The sequence below is a fragment of the Ictalurus punctatus genome, chromosome 7 (genome assembly GCF_001660625.3).
Source record: "Ictalurus punctatus breed USDA103 chromosome 7, Coco_2.0, whole genome shotgun sequence".
NCBI lineage: Eukaryota > Metazoa > Chordata > Actinopteri > Siluriformes > Ictaluridae > Ictalurus > Ictalurus punctatus.
In genome coordinates, this window is record NC_030422.2 from 18,766,453 (window position 1) to 18,788,036 (window position 21,584).

At 42.0% G+C, this 21,584-nt stretch overlaps 1 protein-coding gene across 2 annotated transcripts in view; it reads left to right on the top strand.

Moving 5' to 3' along the window:
- Positions 1 to 19,806, top strand: part of rbpjb (recombination signal binding protein for immunoglobulin kappa J region b) — a 48,498-nt gene extending 28,692 nt beyond the window's left edge. For both annotated transcript variants that reach the window (XM_017472376.3, XM_047156865.2), the window contains exons 3-11: positions 5,002 to 5,097; positions 8,024 to 8,189; positions 9,626 to 9,800; positions 10,657 to 10,794; positions 11,837 to 11,949; positions 13,641 to 13,781; positions 14,551 to 14,706; positions 16,162 to 16,265; positions 17,228 to 19,806. In XM_017472376.3, coding sequence (XP_017327865.1) covers positions 5,002 to 5,097; positions 8,024 to 8,189; positions 9,626 to 9,800; positions 10,657 to 10,794; positions 11,837 to 11,949; positions 13,641 to 13,781; positions 14,551 to 14,706; positions 16,162 to 16,265; positions 17,228 to 17,510 — 1,372 coding nt within the window. In that variant the 3' untranslated portion in view covers positions 17,511 to 19,806. The remainder of the gene's footprint in view (positions 1 to 5,001; positions 5,098 to 8,023; positions 8,190 to 9,625; positions 9,801 to 10,656; positions 10,795 to 11,836; positions 11,950 to 13,640; positions 13,782 to 14,550; positions 14,707 to 16,161; positions 16,266 to 17,227) is intronic.
- Positions 19,807 to 21,584: the final 1,778 nt, after the last annotated feature.

The window sequence follows — 21,584 nt, forward strand, 5'->3', positions numbered from 1 at the left end:
ACAGCATCCATAATGACCACATCAGCTCCTACAAGCGTGCAGTCTTTGGTGATCTGGTGCATCCATTCGCACACCACCGCAACTGCCCAGTGCTTCTGAGCCTTCCTTGCATGCAGCACGGTTTGGCATCATTTGTGACCATATGGTGTAACAGTTCTGCAGCTGGGCACTATTAGTGCTCTATAAAGAGCAACGTAAGTGACTGATACAATGATTAATTTAATCCAAGCTTTTGGCTTGTGTAACTGGAATTGCTTGAAACAGAGAGGACAAGTTCACGTTTCACTAGTGGGCCGTTTTTATGAGTCACAAGTATAGCAATGTGTGAAAACAAAAGCCTCAGGTTACCTACAGGGGAACCAAAAATTGTTCAACTGTACCTACAGTGTATTTAAATAGTACACCGTGATCTAGTGTGTAATTTGAATACAAGTTCTTTGTGCAGTCGAGTGAGAGTGTGATAGCTGTGGCCTCTTCTGTTGGACTGAATAATGAAGGCTTATAAATGACTTTTTGTCTTAAGATGGGTTTATGCTACGGTTTTCAACCTGATTTTGCTGTTACAGAGAAAACGCCGAGCAACAAAGAAAGAGTTTAGTCACAAGTTGAGAGATTGGGGGTCAATGACATACACTATATGGCCAGACGTATGTGGATACCTGACTGTCGCACCCATATGTCGATGTTCCCCAAACTGTTCTGCTCCACAATGCTCTGTGCTGAAGCACACGATTACACCGGCCGTCTTTGCACGCTGTAGCATTAGAATTTCCCTTCACTGTAACTAAGAGGCCCAAACACGTTCCAGTGTGACAATTCCCCTCTGCAAAAAAAAAAAAGCGAGATCCATGAAGACATGGTTTTGCCAAGGTTGGACTGGAAGAACTTGAGAGAGCCCTGACCTCAACCCCACTGAATACATTTGGGATGAACTGGAACACCGACTGCACCCCAGGCCTCCTCGCCCCACATCAGTGCCTGACCTCAATAATGCTCTTATGGCTGAATGAGCACAAATCCCACACCACAAAATCTAGTGGAAAGCCTGTTATTATAACAGCAGAGGGAGGTCTAAATCTGGATGGGGATGTTCAACAAGCACACGCGAGCGATCAAGTCGGGTGCCCATATACTTTTGGCCATACAATGTACGTATTTGAATTAAAATCTTTGTGATCATTAGTTAATAGAACTTTACCTATCGATATGTTTGGCACCTCATACAATGAGCGGAAATCATATTCTTCTTACCTCAAGCTCACTTTGAATAATGGCCAGTTCACGCTGTCCTCTTTTACCCAACCACAAACAGCTCCAAGTTCCTCTTCTTTGCCTTTTTTAAAATGTGTTTTGTCTAGGCAGAACCTTGCTACGATTATACATGAGCTCCGAGTGTGCCGATGATGAAGTAAGCACAGCATAATCATTTTTATGAATTGCAGAACTATCATTAGAGGATCTTCATTATGTAATTATAGAATTTGTACACAATTTTGTCTGGATCATCTCATACAGTGTGGCAATCACAAATAGCCAGTTTACAATGGCGTGTTATACTGGCTTTAGTGTCTGCGCAGTTTATTCCAGCAGACTTTTATTCACCTAGCCTCAATGTCCAAGCAGACATGCACTGTAGTCGTGTCCTTTTGTGTCCATCTTTGGGACGAATCAGTTAGCTGCAGTTGAATTTTTCCGGGAGACTGAATGTATTTCAAACACAATTAACTTCCATTCAATCAAGCGCAGAGACGTGATGATTAGATTTACCAACGCAGCACGTGTACCGTGCTGTACCTCGAACCCTTTCAGCAAAAGGTACAGTTTGGGTTTATCTGCTGCCCCTCAAACCTCAAGAAAGACAAACATGAAGACTTTCCTGTACTGGGGCAGAGGTGGCTTAGTGGTTATTTATCGGAAGGTCAGGGTTCAAGCTTGGGGCCCTTGAGCAGGTCCCTTAACCCTCTCTGCTCCAGGGGCGCTGTGTCATAGCTGACCCTGCGCTCTGACCCCAACTTCCAAGCATGCTGGGGTATGCAAAGAACAGGATTTCACTGTGCTGTAATCTATATATGTGACATGTAAAGACTCATTACTAGCACTGACGTCTGTACCTGGCAGTGTCCTGGCTTGTTGATTTTCAGACTCCGACTTATCTGAAACATGTAGATGTACGTGCGACTTTTACTTCAGGTCACCAGTGAGATGATGTCTAGCTTTCCTTACTAGGTGACACGGGCTGCCAGAAGATGCACAATGAACAATTCAGAGCATTTGTGCGAAAGCTATTAGCAGCATCTTGCGCTCTCTCTCTCTCTCTCTCTCTCTCTCTCTCTCTCTCTCTCTCTCTCTCTCACCCACGCACCATTCGTGCACAAAAGACAGGTCATACAACGTATCAGAGATATCGGATGACTCGGGCTGCAGCAGGATGACGACACCGTGAAACTTCAGGAATCGGTTAGATCCGTTTCTCCCACCAGGCCGGGTGGCGCTCCTCAGGGTTCAGGATTCGCTCCATTAGAGTATGAGTTCTGTCTCATTTAAGGGAGTGAGAAAATTGTGTTATATAAATAACTCGGTTTGTATTTCAGAGCTGTGCCGTTTGGCTACGTCGAACTCCAAGAGCATATGAAATAGGAGATTGTTTTGTCTGCGAGTGTTTAGTTGGATGAGTGATGGGTTGGAGACGAGCTCATCAGTCTGCACTGTGCACTGAGATGAAGTGTGTAGGCCAGTTGGGTTTGTTTGTTTGTTTGTTTGTTTGTTTGTTTGTTTGTTTGTGCTTGGATGTCACCCCAGGTTAGTCCAGTAAGAGTTACTGTTGTGATGGGATCCTGCACCTCTCCATCTCGCCCCCTACATCTCTCTCTCTCTCTGTTCTACATCTCAGGGGCCCCCATGCTTTCCATAACAAAGGCCTGTCGAATGTGAGCAGCGTGCGGAAGACGTTTGCATGGTGGAGGGGAAACAGATTTTTTTTTTTGTGTGTGTGTGTGTGCATGTGTGACCTGCCCCCACTATTGCACCATTACTCTGCCTCTGTGTGTCTTCGGGCACTCTGGCGTCAAGTGTCACTAACATCTGTGCAAACGATGTTTTAGGTGTGTGTCGTTTTAGTACATTTGACGACATGCGCATCATGAAAACGCATGAATCATTTCCCCGTGACATCAATATTCTTTCATTTCCAACTGATTGAAGCAGAGATACGGTGTGGTGTAGGGCGTTTTTGTAAAAGTGCTTTGTACGTGTACATCCAGAGGCTGCGCATTACGAGAGATTAGAAGTGTGCTCGTGCAGGGCCGTTTTCGGGTCGGTTAGCTGAAGTAATTGGAAATCCGAATTCTTCAGTCATGAGGTTTAATATTCTTCGTTTCTTTCCAATCTTCCCTTTTTTGTGTTTTCCCCGCTGTTCTTTCCACACACACACACACACACACACACACCCACTCGTGAAGGAACTTTCATTTGTCCTTTTGCCCTCTTCATTACCCCCCCCTGAAACATGTGCACACATTCCCCCCCCCCTTCTTTCATAAAGACCCCCTAGCTGTGGAGCTTGAGGTTTTTGGCCATGCTGCTCGTATGCTCTCAGCAAGCAACACATATTTGTGCTCACCAGAGAATTGGCTAATCAAAGTTGGGCTTGTGTTTCCAGTCAAGCTCTTGAGGTTTGGGCTATAAAGCGCATGCGACCTTTCTGCAGGATTTCTCTTTAAATATATACACACAGGCCCAGAACAACAGAAGGAACACAACACGTCTTATACAAGGCTGTGTGCATGAATGATGGTAATTGAACCGAAAGTTTTTTATTATTATTATTTAATTTTATTTTTTATGAGCGATAAGTTGATTTGCTATGGTTTATTTGAAAACAATGAAATGTCTCTTTATGGAACGATGAGATAATTACAGCATTAGTCAAGGATGTGTTTAACAGCAAATACGAAACGTAAGTTGCTGAAAGTCAGTCTGGTAAACAGTTAATATCTCAAAATACCCTCAAATGTAACAACAGCTTTCATTTCAGCTGAAAAACATAAAAACGTCATGCTTAATGAACGGTGGAAAAGTCCTCAAATGTAAATGTCCTCAAACGATACTAATTTAGTCCTGACTTGTTCTTTTAACGTGCAAATATTATGGTTTATCAGATATTACCTTTCATGTAGTGTGTTATAGAGCTGTTTGTGAATGTAAAAACGTCTGCAAAGTTTCTAAAATCAAAGTGCACGACCAATGGAGTTACAGTTATTGACTCCCAAAAGAAGGAACCGATTCTGAACAGCTGGAACGAGTCGTTAGTAATTCCAGACTTACTTCCTGTGCTAACCTATGTAGGTTTGTAACAGAAAACCCACCTATAGTCTTCATCTGAAACTCGTTATAATAGTGGGCGTTTCCTTTTAGACACACGCTAACAACAGATTGGGGCATCTGACCAATCAGAGCAGAGTATGTTCTCTGAAAGGAGGAGTTTAGAACGAATTCTTTAGAATGGATCATTTAACGAGGCATGACACTGGGGGGGGGGATCATAAATTATGATCACATTAAAGGGTTTTTTGACCTTGGTTGCATGTCAATCTACTGTATGAGACCTTTAAAACAAAATGAGGCATGTTTTAGAACCACAATAGGTGTGGTTTATAGGAAATATCCACCCTGGATGACTTTAAAACGTAACATTTTAAATTTAACATAATTAACACGCTCTTCAGTGGTGTTAACAAAGAGTTCTTTTGTAATGAAATTCTGAGTTGATTTTTGTTTGCAATGTGGAGTTGTCATTTCATAAGTTACAATGAATTTGCCTTTTTATCAGTTAGCAAACATTGCCCTGGACTGGACGTTTTAATGTTGTACTTTGATTTCTCATGACAAAAAAAAATCTGCACATTTTATCTGTCTTTTTGTTCTTGCATTCTGTGAAACCCCATTGTGTTCATTCTCTCTCTCTCTCTCTCTCTCTCTCTCTCTCTCTCTCTCTCTCTCCAGAGAAGCGATGAGAAACTATCTGAAAGAGCGAGGAGACCAAACCGTTCTGATCCTCCATGCTAAAGTTGCACAGAAATCCTACGGCAATGAAAAAAGGTAACGCACACCTACTCCTGCTCCTGCCCATGAGCGCTGTGACCGAACTTCAACAAGGATGTTTAGTGTTATGCTTTTTCACCTCTCGCTCCCTGTCTCCCATATGAAGCAGTGGAGCAAACGAGGTTGTCCTTTTGTCCACAGTGCATTTCGGAGAAATGGGAAAAGAAGAGCGCTGGAAGTGAGCGGAGACGAAATCGTAGAGAGGAAGCGTAAAGGAGAAAATAAAGGAAATGTGGGGAGGTGGAAAGGTGTGGACAGCTTGATCATAGCGAGGAAGAGTCATTGTCTGGGGAGCTTCTGTCATGGTTAGATCTTGGCTCAGTTCTCTTGGCTGGGAAAGTGTTTCCCTTGTGATCACACCAGAAGTGCCTGACTGTTAATCCAAAACTCGCAGCCAGACCGAGAAACAGCTGAGAGAAGGAGAGAACAGAAAGGAGACAGACCCAACTCTTAAACCTGCTGTGAAATGTTATCCGTTAAATTAGTTACACACCAAGGGATTGACTGGGACGGGAGGAACTTGCAGGATGTTCAGTGCAAGTGTGTATGAATTGGCTTAACTTTAGTTAATATACCTTCATTTAAACTTTTGACCCTGTGTGTGACGGGAATAGTTAGCAGCCAGAACCATGGAAGTAGATAAGGGACGCTCAAGTATATGAGTGTGTGATCACCTGACTCTCTCTCTTTTCTAAATGCAGCCTGTTTTAGAAACATATGAAACTTGGTTTGCAGTCAGGTTTTTAACAGAACACACTCGGCGTCATGAGTGTTTTAAGTGTTACACACTAGCAGGATGTGAAAGCAGACACTCTTAGGCGGAACATACACCAGTGTGCTAGACTAGTAAATAACTTTTTCACCAAAAAAATGTCTGAAATCAATATGCAATACTCTCATCTGTCTGTGACCCAGACATTGTTATGACTCATTGATGATTTGTTTGTGCCTTCTTTCTTTTGTGTATATGGACAGTTTCATAATGACTGAAGCTGTTTGGGGGTTTATTTAGTTGTACACGCCATCTCAGCAGTCTTTCCCCTTGCTTTTGATCAGTAAGATGATGATGATGATGATGATGATTTTTTTTATATTTTCGGTAACCGTGCTGAGTGTGTGTGTATATATACACAATCAGCTTCTAGTTATGTGAGGGGGCTCACATTCTCGCACACTTTTAATTACAAAATACCACTTCACATTGTTTAAGATTTCTGTTGTTTATCTTATTTTGATATCCTTACATGGATATACACTCACTGAGCACTTTATTAGGAACACTATACTAATACTGTGTAGGGCCGCCCTTTGCACTCAAAACAGCCTCAATTCTTCGTGACATAGACTCCACAAGATGTTGGAAACATTCCTGTGAGATTCTGGTCCATGTTGACATGATCGCATCACACAATTCCTGCAGATTTTTCAGGTGCGTTTTCATGCTGTGGATCTCGGACTCTACCTCATCCCAAAGTTCTTCTACTGGATTCAGATCCGGTGACTGGGAAGACCACTGAAGAAGACTGAGCTCATTGTCATGATCATGAAACCAGTTTGAGATGATGTTTGCTTTGTGACATGGTGCATTAACATGTTGGAAGTAGCCATTAGAAGGTGAGTGAAATGTGGCCATGAAGGGATGCACATGGTCAATAACAATCCTCAAATAGACCGTGGCATTCAAGCGATGATTGATTGGTATTAACAGGCCCAAAATGTGGTAAGAAAACATTCCCCACACCATTACACCACCTCCACCAGCCTGGACTGTTAATACAAGGCAGATTGGGTCCATGGATTCATGCTGTTGGTGTCAAATTCTGACCCTACCATCTGTGTGCCTCAGAAATAATCGAGATTCATCAGACCAGGCTGCGTTTTTCCATCTTCAACTGTCCCATTTTGGTGAGTCTGTGCCCACTGCAGCCTCAGCTTTCCGTTCTTGGCTTATACAAGAATAACCTGATGTGGTCTCCTGCTGTTGTAGCTCATCCGCCTCAAGGTTCGACGTGTTATGCATTTTAAGATGATTTCTTGTTCATCAGAATTGTACAGAGTTTGTCAGCTCGAACCAGTCTGGCTATTCTCCATTGACCTCTATTAAACAAGGCGTTTCCAACCGAAGAACTGCAGCTTACTGGATGTTTTTTCTTTAATGCACCACTCTGAGTAAACTCTGAGACTGTTGTGTGTGAAAATCCCAGGAGATCAGCAGTTCTAGAAATACTCAAACCGGTCCAACTGGCACAAACAATCATGCCACGGTCAGAATCACTGAGATCACATTTTCCCCCCATTCTGATGGTTGATGTGAACATTACCCAAATCAGCTGGTCCGTATCTGCATGATTTAATGCACTGCACTGCTTCCACATGATTGTTTGATTAGATAATTGCATGAACGTGTAGTTCCTACTAAAGTGCTCAGTGAGTGTATATAGTCCATTCAGTGGAGTTTGTAAATGCTCACACACCCTACACCAGTGGTGTTTAGTGCTACCTAGAAAATGTAGTCAGGGGATCCGCTGTAAAATGCCATGAGAGTAGTGTGATACTTATCATTTCATTTAATTTTTGATATTCAAAAGTATTATGCTTTAATGACTAATATAATCTGTGCTGTATGTATGAGGACCCCCCCCCCCCCCCAACAATAGCTGCAGAAAGTTTGAGAAACCCTGCACTGCTGAGACAGATTTATTTAGTTATTTATTTATTTGTTTGCAAATGAACACAATATTTTTCCTTTGTGCATTCTGGACAAACAGTTTGTTTAGTCCATGTGATCGGATATCCAGGCGAGTGCTGCCATCTTCTGGAGATGGGAAGCCAATTGCAAAATACCTAATGTGTGGGCATTTTGAACCTGGATTAATAGGATTTGTGATGAGATTCTCAAAGTCATTTCTGTGTGATTGCACAGGTTCTTTTGCCCTCCTCCATGTGTGTATCTGATGGGCTGCGGCTGGAAAAAAAAGAGGGAACAGATGGAAAGAGACGGCTGCTCGGAGCAGGAGTCTCAGCCATGCGCCTTCATCGGCATCGGGAACAGTGACCAGGAGATGCAGCAACTCAACCTGGAGGGGAAGGTACAATACAGATGCACAAATGGCGCTGCTGAGCATTAGCCAGGAAGTGCTAAAGTCAGGGCCTGGCATGTCAATGACCCAGGCTTACTGTACATATTGATTGGACTGTTGCTGTAAAGGGTTTGGAATAAGCTGAATGATGGATGAAAATACAGCAAGAAATAAACCCTTAAATATTGAAATCTGTACAAACCTGTGCCACTTTTGGCAATCCATTCTGAAGACAATTTCCTGACAGCTTTCCACAGAAACACAAACATTTATTGATTCCTCCGTACCTGACGTTAGACTGTGTGAAGAGCCACATTTATTTATTTATTTACTTACTTATTTATTTATTTATTTATTTATTATACACCCAAACTGTCAAATTTATTGTCTCTACAGATGAGGTAGATAATTAGTACGTTTACATGGACAGCAATATTCCGATATTAACCCGATTAAAACAATATTCTGATTAAGAAACTAACATGTAAACAGAGATTATTGATTACCTTAATCCGACTAAAGTCATACTCGAAGTAAACACAAATTGAATTAAGACATGTGGAGTATTCCTGTTTTAGTCGCATTATCGAAGTGCATTACAGACATGTACACACCTTAATCACATTATTAACATCGTGTGGGATTTTTCACCGCATTTTGTGACAGGACACGTACACACACGGCAGTGCTCAACCGTTTCCCAGCAAACAAGAGAGCACGGCCGCGTCCGAAACTGCGTACTTACCTACTATATAGTAGGTTAAATACATGTAGGTAAGTATGCGGTTTGGGACGCAGCCCATGGCTTCAAGCAGTCGTCTATTTGCACGTATAGCATGACGAATAATTAACTGCACTTGAAGCTTTCGTAAAAATAAAACTGTACAAAACTGTATACAGTACCAAAATGAAGACGAGCTGTATTTTGATACGTGAAATTCTGGAGGGATGTCGGACTGCGTGGCACGGGGGCATAATGCCGTGTGCCGTTAATCGATCTATGTTCTATAACATGTAAAACGAGTACATGAAAGGAGTATTCTAACAGTGACTCATGTAAACACCTTAATCACAATGTTGTCTTATTCAGAATAAGGTCAATAATTAGATTACTGCTGTCCATGTAAACGTAAGTAGTCAGTTATGGGGTTGAAAAGCAATGGAGTGGTTTCAGGATGATGACAGTCTGTCAGCCAAAGCATTTCTGATGGCCTGGGGAAGCGAGGAGATTTTTGGTTGTTTAAATGGAAAAACTGTAGAGCATAAATGCTGTAACTAAGCAGATTTTATAGCATACATCACAGCTCCAGGGGTTTACTGGTCACAGAAGACTAACCACAGCATCAGTGCACTTGTAATGACATCCTTAATGTGTTGTATTTCTTTCTGTAATATATAATTGATATATCTCTAACTCTGAGCATTCTCTCCTTCCCCCACTGCAGAATTACTGCACAGCCAAAACGTTGTACATCTCCGACTCAGACAAGCGCAAGCACTTCATGTTGTCGGTGCGCATGCTGTACGGCAACAGCGCCAACATCGGCGTCTTCCTCAGCAAGCGCATCAAGGTCATCTCGAAGCCTTCCAAAAAGAAGCAGTCGCTCAAGAACGCTGACTGTGAGTGTGAAAAACAGCTGTGTATATACACGCACTGCTTGATAATATCTCGCTGCTTTCTTAGTGTTCAGCTTGTAAGGATTTGAGGTGTGCCTTTTGATTTTTTTTTTTTCTTTTCTTTTTCTGTTTGTCTTTTATGACATAATGACAGAGAGGAAATGAAATGATATGAAAAAGAAAGTAGAGTGATGTCTGTTGGAGCTTTGAGTAGCATTGCCAGTTTACAGTCCCTGGCTGCTGAGTTTGATCCTGAGCTCCGAGTACTGTAATGTTCTCGCTGTGTCTGATTGGGTTTCCACTGGGTTCTCTGGTTTCCCACCAAAAACATGCCTGTAGGGGAATTAGCTACTCTAAATTCTCTCTATTCTCTAGCTACTCTCTAGGTGTGTATGTGTGGAAATGGTTCCCTGACATGGACTGGCGTCCCATCTAGGGTGTATTTCCACCTCTCACCTAGTGTACCCGCGACCCACTGCAATCCAAGACCAAGTGTCTTTTGAAGATGAATGAAAGAAAACTTCAACCTAAAGTTTAGACTGTAGACTTGTTTAGATTAAAGATTGTCATCCTTCTCCACTGGGGGGAGCCAGAGCCAACATATTTGCACTACTGCTTCTTAGTTTAGAATGACTGCGATCCTAACATCGATCCCTGAGCAGTGTGTTGTTTGCTCTGGTGCGCCTTCATCTACCGAATAGAACTCCATTTTATAGTTGGCCCTCTGGCTCTTAAACTCTGTAAATATTTGATGAAGTCTAAAAATGCCGAGCTAACATTTTATGACTTCCTTGCTTCTCTCTCTCTCTCTCTCTCTCTCTCTCTCTCTCTCTCTCTCTCTCTCTCTGGGTGTGTATAGTGTGTATAGCGTCTGGAACAAAAGTGGCACTGTTTAACAGACTGCGTTCTCAGACGGTCAGTACACGCTACCTCCATGTGGAGGGCGGGAACTTTCATGCCAGCTCACAACAGTGGGGAGCCTTCTATATTCACCTCTGTAAGTCTCACACTTAGACACACACAATGTAATATGATTAGATTACTTTTGAACTACTCCTGACTGGTGTATTTGGCTTCATATTCCTCTGCGTAGGATACTTCATGATACTTCATATGCATTAGAACAAAAGAGCACATTTTGATATGTTGGCAGTTTACAGTATTACGTTAAAATTGAATGATATACTTCACGATTTAAAAAAAAGACAAGGACGTACCAGTTATTTACGCTGCAGGACGTAACCCTGGCAGAAAGCAAACTCGTAGTTATTCACAGTTCCCTTTAAAGAAATCTTATACCACTGATCGTCCTCTAAGTTCCATGGGGCAGTGGTGGCTCAGTGGTTAAAGGCTCAGGGTTACTGATCAGAAGGTCAGGAGTTCAAGCCTCAGCACTGCCAAGCTACCACTGTTGGGCCCTTGAGCAAAGCCCTTAACCCTCAACTGCTCAGATGTATAAATGAGATATATGTAAGTTGCGCTGGATAAGGGCGTCTGCCAAATCCCATAAATGTTAAGTCTCCTAAACCTAGCAATCTGTATTTATTTTTAGGTAACAGTTCCGTGATTATTTATTAGGAACACTTAACTGAGATGACTAGATGTACTGCAGAACACCGTGTCAGTTATGTGGTCTCTGTTATAGTCATGAGATCACATTGCTTAAAAGGCTTTAATTAAGAATAATTATGCACGTCTTCACAATTCTCACTAAAATTACAAGTACTTGATTACACAACCTGGACCAGATGTGACTGGGCTTTGGAGATGCCTTTAATTGCCAAGTGTAAAACACGTATATAAAAGGTCGAGCGAAGACATGGGCGCTTTATGCGGCCTTTTTCCAACGCATAAACAGAAGTTCATCACAGAGACAGACGCAGTCACACACACATACAAACCCGCACAATCATAAACATCTTCATCATACAGCTGGCACGGCCAAAGAAACAAACAAGAAGCAAACTGCTAAGGAATGCACAAACTGATTCTCTGCTGTGTGTGTGTGTGTGTGTGTGTGTGTGTGTGTGTGTGTGCAGTGGATGATGAGGAATCCGAGGGAGAGGAATTCACCGTGCGTGATGGTTACATTCACTACGGCCAAACTGTCAAACTTGTCTGCTCTGTCACAGGAATGGCCCTGCCACGACTGGTAATGTCTCACTGTCTGTTTGTCGGTGTGTCTCACTGACTGTCTGTCTGTCGGTCGGTCTGTCTGTAATTTGTAGTAAATGTTGAGACTGGAAAATTTGTCTGTCCACTAATAAAGCAAAGGTGCCAACATTTACGCTTTAGCTGTAACATTTTAAGGTTTTTTAAAAATATATATATTTATGAGAAGACTATGCTTTTCTGCCTTTTCAGATAAAACAGTGGCCAGACTGAACACTAATAAAATGAGCAAGGCAGAAATGACAGTTCACCGCAGGGGAAAGGACACAGGATGCTAAAACCGCACATTTCGTTTCCACTAGCAGTTTACATTCGTTTCATGCCAGCTTTAACCAGGTGATATTTTGAGCTCTGAATTCAGAAGCCTCTGACTTGTCAGCCTATAGAAACCAAGAAGGTGGGACTCTGGTGTCTTTGGCTGATAAACAGAATGGCAGAGCTGTTTCTTATTAAGTAGCAATCACACCAGACTTTTTTTTTTTTCCTCTTGCTGTTTTTGTTCTGTTGCTTGGTGCACATCTGGGAAAAGAAACAGCCATCGTGTTCCCCAAGAAACATTTAGGGTTTTGTTTGTGGTACAGTGCAGTTTTTTTTTCATCTCTCACTGCCTGCTAGGATTTTCTGATTAGTAATGTTGGCACTTCTGGATAATGGACATCCTTTCCTTAAGAAAATACGTACTATTCCACAAATTTTAAACCATTTTCTTCTGGTCTGTCTTTCTAATAAGCCATTACATTGCTCTCTGTCTTAATGAATACTCCAGTGTTTTCCAGCCTTTCTGTTTCTAACGCATCAGTAGTAGCACCAAATCATTTTGAGGTGTTTCTCTGTACTGAGCAAAAGAACATAAAAGCCTGTTTGCTCCAAACTCGCTCATTTAATGGATGTTTAAGCATTGTTGTAGAGTGCTTTCATGAATTCTTCAGCCAAAGGTATTTGTACATTACGCTCCCTTTAGAGATGCTGTTTTATTTTTTGTTTTCCCCCCGGAGTAGTTTATGTGCTGATGCTTTACCCAACACAGCTATCCTAGCTGAAAGTAACCATGTACGTGTGTATGTTGCCGACATGCAGTTGCATCGCAGACGATTTGAAATTCGGTATCCGATTACAAACCGAATTCGTTTCACTTGTGTACATTTCACTGTGGCACGTAGCTGTCAAACAGCGTGATCAAAGCCTGACGTTTATGCGTGAGAAAGTCACACTTAGATAGTGAGGTGCGATAATAATTTCCACATCATTTTGCTAAAATATATTTACGACTTAATATACTTTCATGAATCTATTTGATCAGACTCAGTCCAGGTCGCAGCTAAATTTTTCAGCGTTTTGTGGATTGCACAAACCCGACAGGATTTCCTGTTGCGCATATTAGTTTGACCCCGAGTGCACATCGATACCCCTATAGGGAAAGTAATTAAGTGCAAGCAGTCAGAACTAGTTTAAACCGTCTTGCCCCGGCGTTGGAATGTTGGATACAATTTTCTTTGACATTCTCTAGTGTCTCGTGTGGAAACTCGAACAAAATTGCCTCATATAGTTACATGAGGCGATTCAGATCGAGTTTCCACACAGTGAAGTGTTTCGGTTAAAGAAACCCTGGATTATTCCTATAATATCATGTAACAGTTTATTGTAACTTTTGGTGAATATATTTTCGTACAGATCATCCGGAAGGTGGATAAGCAGACGGCCTTGTTGGACGCAGACGACCCCGTGTCTCAGCTGCATAAGTGTGCCTTCTACCTAAAGGATACAGAGAGGATGTACCTGTGCCTTTCCCAAGAGAGGATCATCCAGTTTCAAGTAAGAGCACATATTCGGTAGTGCCAGAAAGAATATTTATTTATTAGAGACTGCACCTATCCAATACCTAGTCTTGGTATCTCGAGCCTATACCAGTTTAAAATGGTGGATTGGATATCTGGACAACATATCGGATATAGGATCCTGTAACAACAGCTTGGATTTTTGGAACTGAGAATGTTATCTTGGGAAGAGAATTGACTGTTTTTTGTTTGTTTTTGTAAGGATTGATTTTATTATATTTATACTATCTATTAAGTTGATTATATTTAAAATGGAAGTGATTTTTGAATTAGGCTTAGTTGAACTGCTGATACTGATACTTAAGGTTCCGGCATTGGTATTGGAAAAGAAAGTGCCATCTTTCATATTTTCATTTTCATCTTTCATTTTTATACACATTATTATTCAGGTGTGTGTGTGTGTGTGTGTGTGTGTGTGTGTGTTTGTGGCATAATGGCATTGTAGTACCTATGTAGTGCAATATATGTATATATCCAATAGAGCACACATTAAGATTTAGCCACAGAAAAAAAAAAAATGTCCATGTGTTCACACACACACACACACACACACACACACACATGCATGCATCTAGAGAGTGCAGTTTGCATTATTCCGCTGTAATGCTTTTCAGCTCATACATTTTAAAGTTGGCTACACTGGGTTGTCTTGTCTCTAAGCACAAGACTATTTGAGATTCATAATTGTTTTATTAATAATGTATGCACCCATTTGCTGCATTATCGTGTGTGTGTCTGTTTCTCAGGCCACTCCATGCCCAAAAGAACCAAATAAAGAGATGATCAATGACGGTGCCTCTTGGACAATCATCAGCACGGATAAAGCAGAATACACCTTCTATGAGGGAATGGGTCCAGTCCACTCATCCGTCACACCGGTGCCTGTTGTTGAAAGCTTACAGGTATATACACACACACACACACACACACACACACACACACCTCTGTCATCCTCATTAAAGCAACAGAAATGTTGCTTAGCCATTATTTATTCTGAGCACTTAGCAATACCTGTACATCTACTCATTCGTGCAATTATCTAATCAGTGGAGTGCATAACATTATGCAGATACAGGTCAGAAGCTTCACATCAACCATCAGAAGGTGGAAAAAATGTAGTGATTTTGACTGTGACATGATTGTTGATGCCAGACAGTTTGTTTGAGTATTTCTATAACTGCTGATCTCCTGGGATTTTCACACACAACAGTCTCAGAGTTTACTCAGAGTGGTGCATTAAAGAAAAATCATCCAGTGAGCGGCAGTTCTGCGGTTGGAAACTCCTTGTTGATGAGACAGGTCAATGGAGAATGGCCAGACTGGTTCGAACTGACTGAAAGGCTACAGTAACTAAGATAAACACTCAATTGTGATGAACAGAAAAGCATCTCAGAATGTACAACACGTCGAACCTTGAGTTGGATGAGCTACAACAGCAGAAGACCACGTTGGGTTCCACCTCTATAAGCCAAGAACAGAGAGCTGATGCTGCAGTGGGCACAGACTCACCAAAACTGGACAGTTGAAGACTGGACTGAATCTTGATTTCTATTAAGGCACACAGATGGTAGAGTCAGAATTTGGCACTTAAAGCATGAATTCATGGACACAACCTATTTACTTCCAGCATGTTAATGCACCATGTCTCAAAGCAAACATCGTCTCACCATTCTGGCACATTCTGGATCTCACCATTTATCCACCACACTCTTTCGTCTCACGCATTCACCACAAGTCTCTCGTGTGGGCGGGGCTTTACAGTGGTTTCATGATCAAGACAATGAGCTCAGTGTTCTTCAGTGGTCTTCCCGGATCTGAATCCAATAGAAGATCTTTGGGATGAGGTAGAACGAGAGACTCACCACATGAAAGTAGACCTGAAAAATCTGCAGGAATTGTGTGATGTGATCATGTCAACATGGACCAGAATCTCACAGGAATTCTTCGTACAGTCCATGTCACGAAGAATTGAGTCTGTTTTGATAGTAAAGGGCGGCCCTACACAGTATTAGAATAGTGATCCTAATAAAGTGCTCAGTGAGTGTATGTACAGTGAAAATGAAGTGCTCCATTGTGTTCTATTTAGAGAATTTGGGGGGTAAAACTTCTCTAAAGACAGATGCACTAATTTGTATTAAGTTAAAATGTAGCTGAATTTACACACAGCGTGCCAGATTTCACATCTCCATAACCGCCATTAACCGCGCCGATCTGACAGAGCTCTCAGCTGAAATGAATAGGCTGCGGCAAGGAGAAATTACAAGTAGCCACGCATCATTGGACACACTTTTTTTTTTTATACAAACTAATGGAGTGTGTGTGTGTGTGTGTGTGTGTGTGTGTGTATATGCACGCAGCTGAATGGTGGAGGAGACGTAGCGATGCTGGAGCTAACAGGGCAGAACTTTGCTCCAAACCTGCGCGTGTGGTTCGGGGACGTGGAAGCCGAGACTATGTACAGGTAAGATTTTTATTGATGGTACTGAAAAGTTCATACACACACACGCTTGTTTTAAACGGCGTCTGGACTGTTTAGAGAAGATGAAGCTTTTAAAATGTGTTTTGTGCAGGGGAGAGTGAAACGTTGCCGGTTACTTAGAGATATTTGACTTAACAAATGATTATGAGCCGCCATGTTGTTTCATCTTCATTATAAAATTGATGAAAGGGCCCCAGAATGCAATAGTTCAAATCCTGACACAGCAATTTGTAGCTGGGAGCCACGAGAGCAGATTTGGAGGAATGGCACACTCTTTCAGTGACCTCAACTCTGGCCAGTTGTGGAAATCTCTTTCTTTTTTTTTATTCGTATATTAAACTATCACACACATATATTACACTAAGCCATGAAGTAAAACTTAATGCTATTTCACTATGGAATTAAATTTGTCCCAAAAGTCCATCCATCCATCTTCAACCGCTTACTCCTTTTCAGGGTCGCGGGGGAACCTTGGGCCTATCCCAGGAAGCATCGGGCACAAGGCGGGGTACACCCTAGACAGGGTGCCAGTCCTTTTGTCCCAGAAGTATTGAACGTAACTTTTCAAGAAACAAACGAAAATAGACAATGAGAGAGAAGAAAAACTGAAAATGAACTTTTTTTCAAAACTGTAATACGGTCCTGAAATAAACAGCGTTCTGTAACAGTTTCCTAAGCTTCGTTTTCGCTAATCATGGTTTATGAATGCGCTGCTAGAGTTTTCGTTTACGTTTCGCAATTTGCATTCATCATTCTGGCGCAAGTCTCTCGTGTGGGCAGGGCTTTACAGTGCTGTACTCTCATTGGCTAGTGAGATTTGGATGGACAGCTCCCTGACCAGAAATAGAGACGACTTCAGTGACTTCACCAATTTTATTCCATATTTTGACGTGTGCGTGCAGTGTGTAATATATTAATCACGCTAAATCCTGTTTGTGATGCAGGTGTGGAGAAAGCATGCTGTGTGTCGTACCGGACATCTCGGCGTTCCGCGAGGGTTGGCGGTGGGTGAGACAGCCAGTACAGGTTCCCGTAACACTGGTGCGGAACGACGGCATCATCTACTCCACCACCCTGACGTTCACATACACGCCGGAGCCGGGCCCCAGGCCTCACTGCAGCGCAGCCGGAGCCATCCTGCGCTCCGCTAACAACACCCCCAACACTGACACACCGAATTCAGTCACGGCAAACTCCTCCAACGCCACAGCCGCTGTGGTCTCATAACACACATGATAGCACTCGAGAACTTTAAAAAACAAAACAAAAAACAAAACAAAAAAAAAAACACAAAACAAAAAAAAAAAACTACAGGTACATTTCAACAAAGTGCTGCATATAGATTTCAAAACTGAACAGTTTATTGGGCAACATAAACACAAAGTCAAGGAGTCCGGAGAGGAAAACCGAACAGGGGGGAAAGCGAAGCGGGATTGGAGGTCGACGAGAGAGTTGGCGCTTGGTGACGGACATGGCCGAACCGGCTGAGAACACCCGCGCCTGTCGAGATCCAGAAGACGAGAACATCCGACCGTAGCAATGATGCATTTAATCAAGAAGTCTCTACGCCACCTTTTATTTGAATTCCATCTATCCCCCTACACTTTCCTGGTTTGTGTTTGTGTGAAGGAGTACAACGGCTTATCACCTGTGGCTCGGTCTGGACTTATGAGACGAGGGTCACGTTAAATTTGTAAATGAAACGTAGTTTTTATGGACCAAGGTTATTGCGTAAGCTTTAGTAAAGGTACATTTTCCTCCATACATTTCTTTTTTGTATCTAAACATATAGTATGCTTTTGTTACCAAATAGATTCTGTTCCTACTCTGAGTTTTTACACATTTTTGGTTATTTCCTTTCTTTTATTTTCCATTCGGGATGCGGCATAGCAGGGTGCTGTGGCCGTCTCTTGGCTTTTGTGTATAGCTTTTTTCCCACCTATATACGTATAGATACGTGTATACGTATCTCCTTTTCACGTTTGCTCGGACTTCATTTTTGATACTTCTCAATTTTTGATATGGGACTTGTAATTTCTTTCTTTTTTTTATTTGAAGTTGTTTTGCTTTGGGAAGAAACTCAGAGGGTCTATTTTTATTATTGATTTTTTTTTTTTTATTATTATTATTATTTAGATTTTTTTTTTTTTTTACACAAATTCTCTGAAAAGAACAAAAAAGCTTTAAGCAACGCCTCTGCCTTGTCTGCAATATGGCGTGTATATGCTTCCTTTAAGGATTTTATAATAGTGTGTTAGGTATCACAGGAGGAGCAGCGACGTCTCTCTTCCTCCTGTTCAAAACAGCGAAACGCACCGGTCGCAATACAGAGGTGTGTCCACTAAACCGTTGCCGCTCAATACCGATCGTTTCTAGCGCGCACACGGCGTGGGACGATGGGACGCAGCGCTGCTGTGTTTGGACGCTGTTGCCATCCGAGCGTCTGGACTGGACAGATTATCTTTCGGGTCGAGCTCTGAAATCATGGTGTCTCCTAAAAACATGTTTAAAATTCCTTTGTCTTCCTAAATTTTTTTTTAATTTTGCTAATAGGATGTTGGAATGATTTTTATTATTATTATTATTTTTTGTTTTTTTACAAAATAACTGGATTATTTAATATTCTTCCATTAGACGTGGCCTTACTGTAACAACACATTTAGTTCAAGTGCAGTTCACACCTTAAGACCGTGGCCTGTGACTATAAACTCTTGAGCTCAGCCTTGTGTTGTTGTTTTGTTATGTTTTTTTTTATTCATTAACAAGGCTGTTTAAAGTTCAGACTTGACGCCCTTAACTTCTGCATGTGGTCAAAACTTTTCGATGCCCTCACATTAACATACCCAAAGATGTTGTAGTTGTTTCCGTGTGTGGAATTAACGGAAGAGTGTGTTGGCAGCCGTGGCCTCTCGTACACCAAAAAAAAAAAAGAAGAAAAAAAAAGGTCGAGCTTTACTTTTTTCGTCACTTATCGATGTGTTCCTCGTGGCCTTGCTAACACACTAATGTATCTGAAGATTATTAATGCCAGCTAGGAGAAACTAACGAATCAGCCTGCTGTAGTAGTTTTGTACAGTAGATTAACTTGCGTGGAGCGTCACTATGCTTCCTTTTGCTAAAAGCGTTCGTATTTCATCGCGCCCGCGTCTGCGCATCGTAGCCTAGCGACCTATCTGTTTCCCCAGCGATCCGGTGTGTGGTGACGAGAGACTAGAGAAGTGTCCAGTAGAAGTTTAATGCCCTTTAGATGTACGTTTTGTTGTTCAAAGATGTATGCCTACAGCAATATTGTATAGGTTCTGTGTCTCGGTCTGTGGGAGTAAGCACTGATTTTCACCAGCCTGATCCACGTGGAGTGGTTCTGATCAACAGCACGCGCGCCTGGACTTCACTTTGCCCATCACTTTACTGTAGACTAATATGCAGTGTGATTTTCTTTTTTTTTTCTTTTCCTTCTTTAAAGAATAATAAAACGACTTCCCTGCTCGATTAGCGAACGCTGAAGGACGGTCTTTAAAACCAATAGAAATGTTTTCAGAGGTTTGTGTTTAGAACTAGCAAAGAGAATGCTCGCCAGTTGTGCTGTTTGTCCAGCGTTCTTCCCTTTTTCCATCGCCTTTTTTTTTTTTTTTTTTTACTAATATGAAAAGTAGCTTTAAAGTCTAATATTGTATTTTTTTAAATTATTAATGAACTCGCCTCCTCGTTTAGTGTGGCGTCACCGTTGAAGTGCTTTAAGGCCCGCTTGCTTCCAAGTGAAAAGGAAAAAAGAAAAAAAAAATCCCCGTAGTATTTAAATTTTACTTAAGAAATGAGAAACGGCCGTCGATCCTGTTTGTTTTTCAGCTGCTTGAGAATGTCGAGTTCATCCAGTATAAAAATGTTCTGGAATAGCTCCAAGTCTCGATTCGCAGTGCTCACCTGAAGCAGTGGCAGCAAGTTTAATTGTTATTGCTCTACAAACAGGTATATATGACAATCCTAGCTGTTTTTTTTTTATTTTTTTTTTATTTTTATAAACACTCTACATTGACTACATTGTTTTGTTGCTTTGCTGCAGAGCTTTTAGAATGAAGGAATTTTCTAGAAAGGATTTCAGCTGATCTGGGTGTGTTTTACTTACTTACCAAATTTAAGAATGAATAATCTGGCAACGCATCTTTTACTTCTATCCATTAAGTAGCATCTGTGTGTCTCGGAGAGCTCGGACGTGTAGGGATACACGCGTACGTGTGATTAACAACATCGCAGTGCGACGTTCCAACCCCATTTCATCCCACCTTCAGTTCCGTTTCCTCAGCACGGGCTGTGAACAAGCTCAGAATAACCGCCCAGTTCATTATTTCTGTCTCCGACGCTTTATAGTCCAGTGCTAGCGTTATTCACGTCATCTCACTTCATGTTCCATGTTTTCTTTGGCTCTTCCAAATGCAGCTGTTTTTTTATGAGCTCTGATGGATGTGTGCGTGTGTGTTTGTCCTCTAATATGCCAAATGACTTTTTTAAAACTTTGACTTTCATGCACTGCCCAAGAAAAATAGCACCAGAGGCAGCTTTAAGAAAAAAAAAACAAACCCTTTCATTGTGTTAGAAGATGAGCTGTAAAAGCAAGTTGAGCTTCTTTGTGGCACAAAACGTTACAATTTCTAAATGATAACCAACATGCGAACTCTCTCTCGCTCTTTCTTTCTCTCTCTCTCTCTCTCTGTCTCTCTCTCTCTCTGTCTCTCTCTCTCTCTATCTTTCTCTTTCCACCTGTCTCTCTCGTGCTCCCTCCCTCTCTCTCTCTCTCTGTGTGCCCCCCCACTCTCTCTGTCCCTCCACCTGTCTCTCTCTCTCTCTCGTTCTCCCTCCCCCGTCCCCCCCCTTTCTGTCTCTCTCTCTCTCTCTCTCTCTCTCTCTCTCTGTGTGTGTGTGTGTCTCTTTGCCCCCCTCTCTGTCCCTTCCCTGTTCTCTCTCTCTTTCTCGTGCTCCCTCCCTCTACCTCTCTCTCTCTCTCTCTCTCTCTCTCTCTCTCTCTCTCTCTCTCTCTCTCTCTCTCTTCAGTCGGAATAGACCACGGACAGACTGCACACCTTGTTTCCCTTCATCTCTTTGTGGGTTTGCTCTATGATACTTTTGCACTTATTCATTGTACCTGCGGAGAACCTCATTTCTCTTGTTCCTTCATGCTGAATGTTGTGTACCCGATTCTGCAGTTGTGTCTGTACGCGTGTACGAAAGCTTAGCTTACGTCTGCATATTACTCACCTTCTTCCACGAGTACAAGCCCCGTCTCTCTGAGTGTGTTGTTCTAGTGAT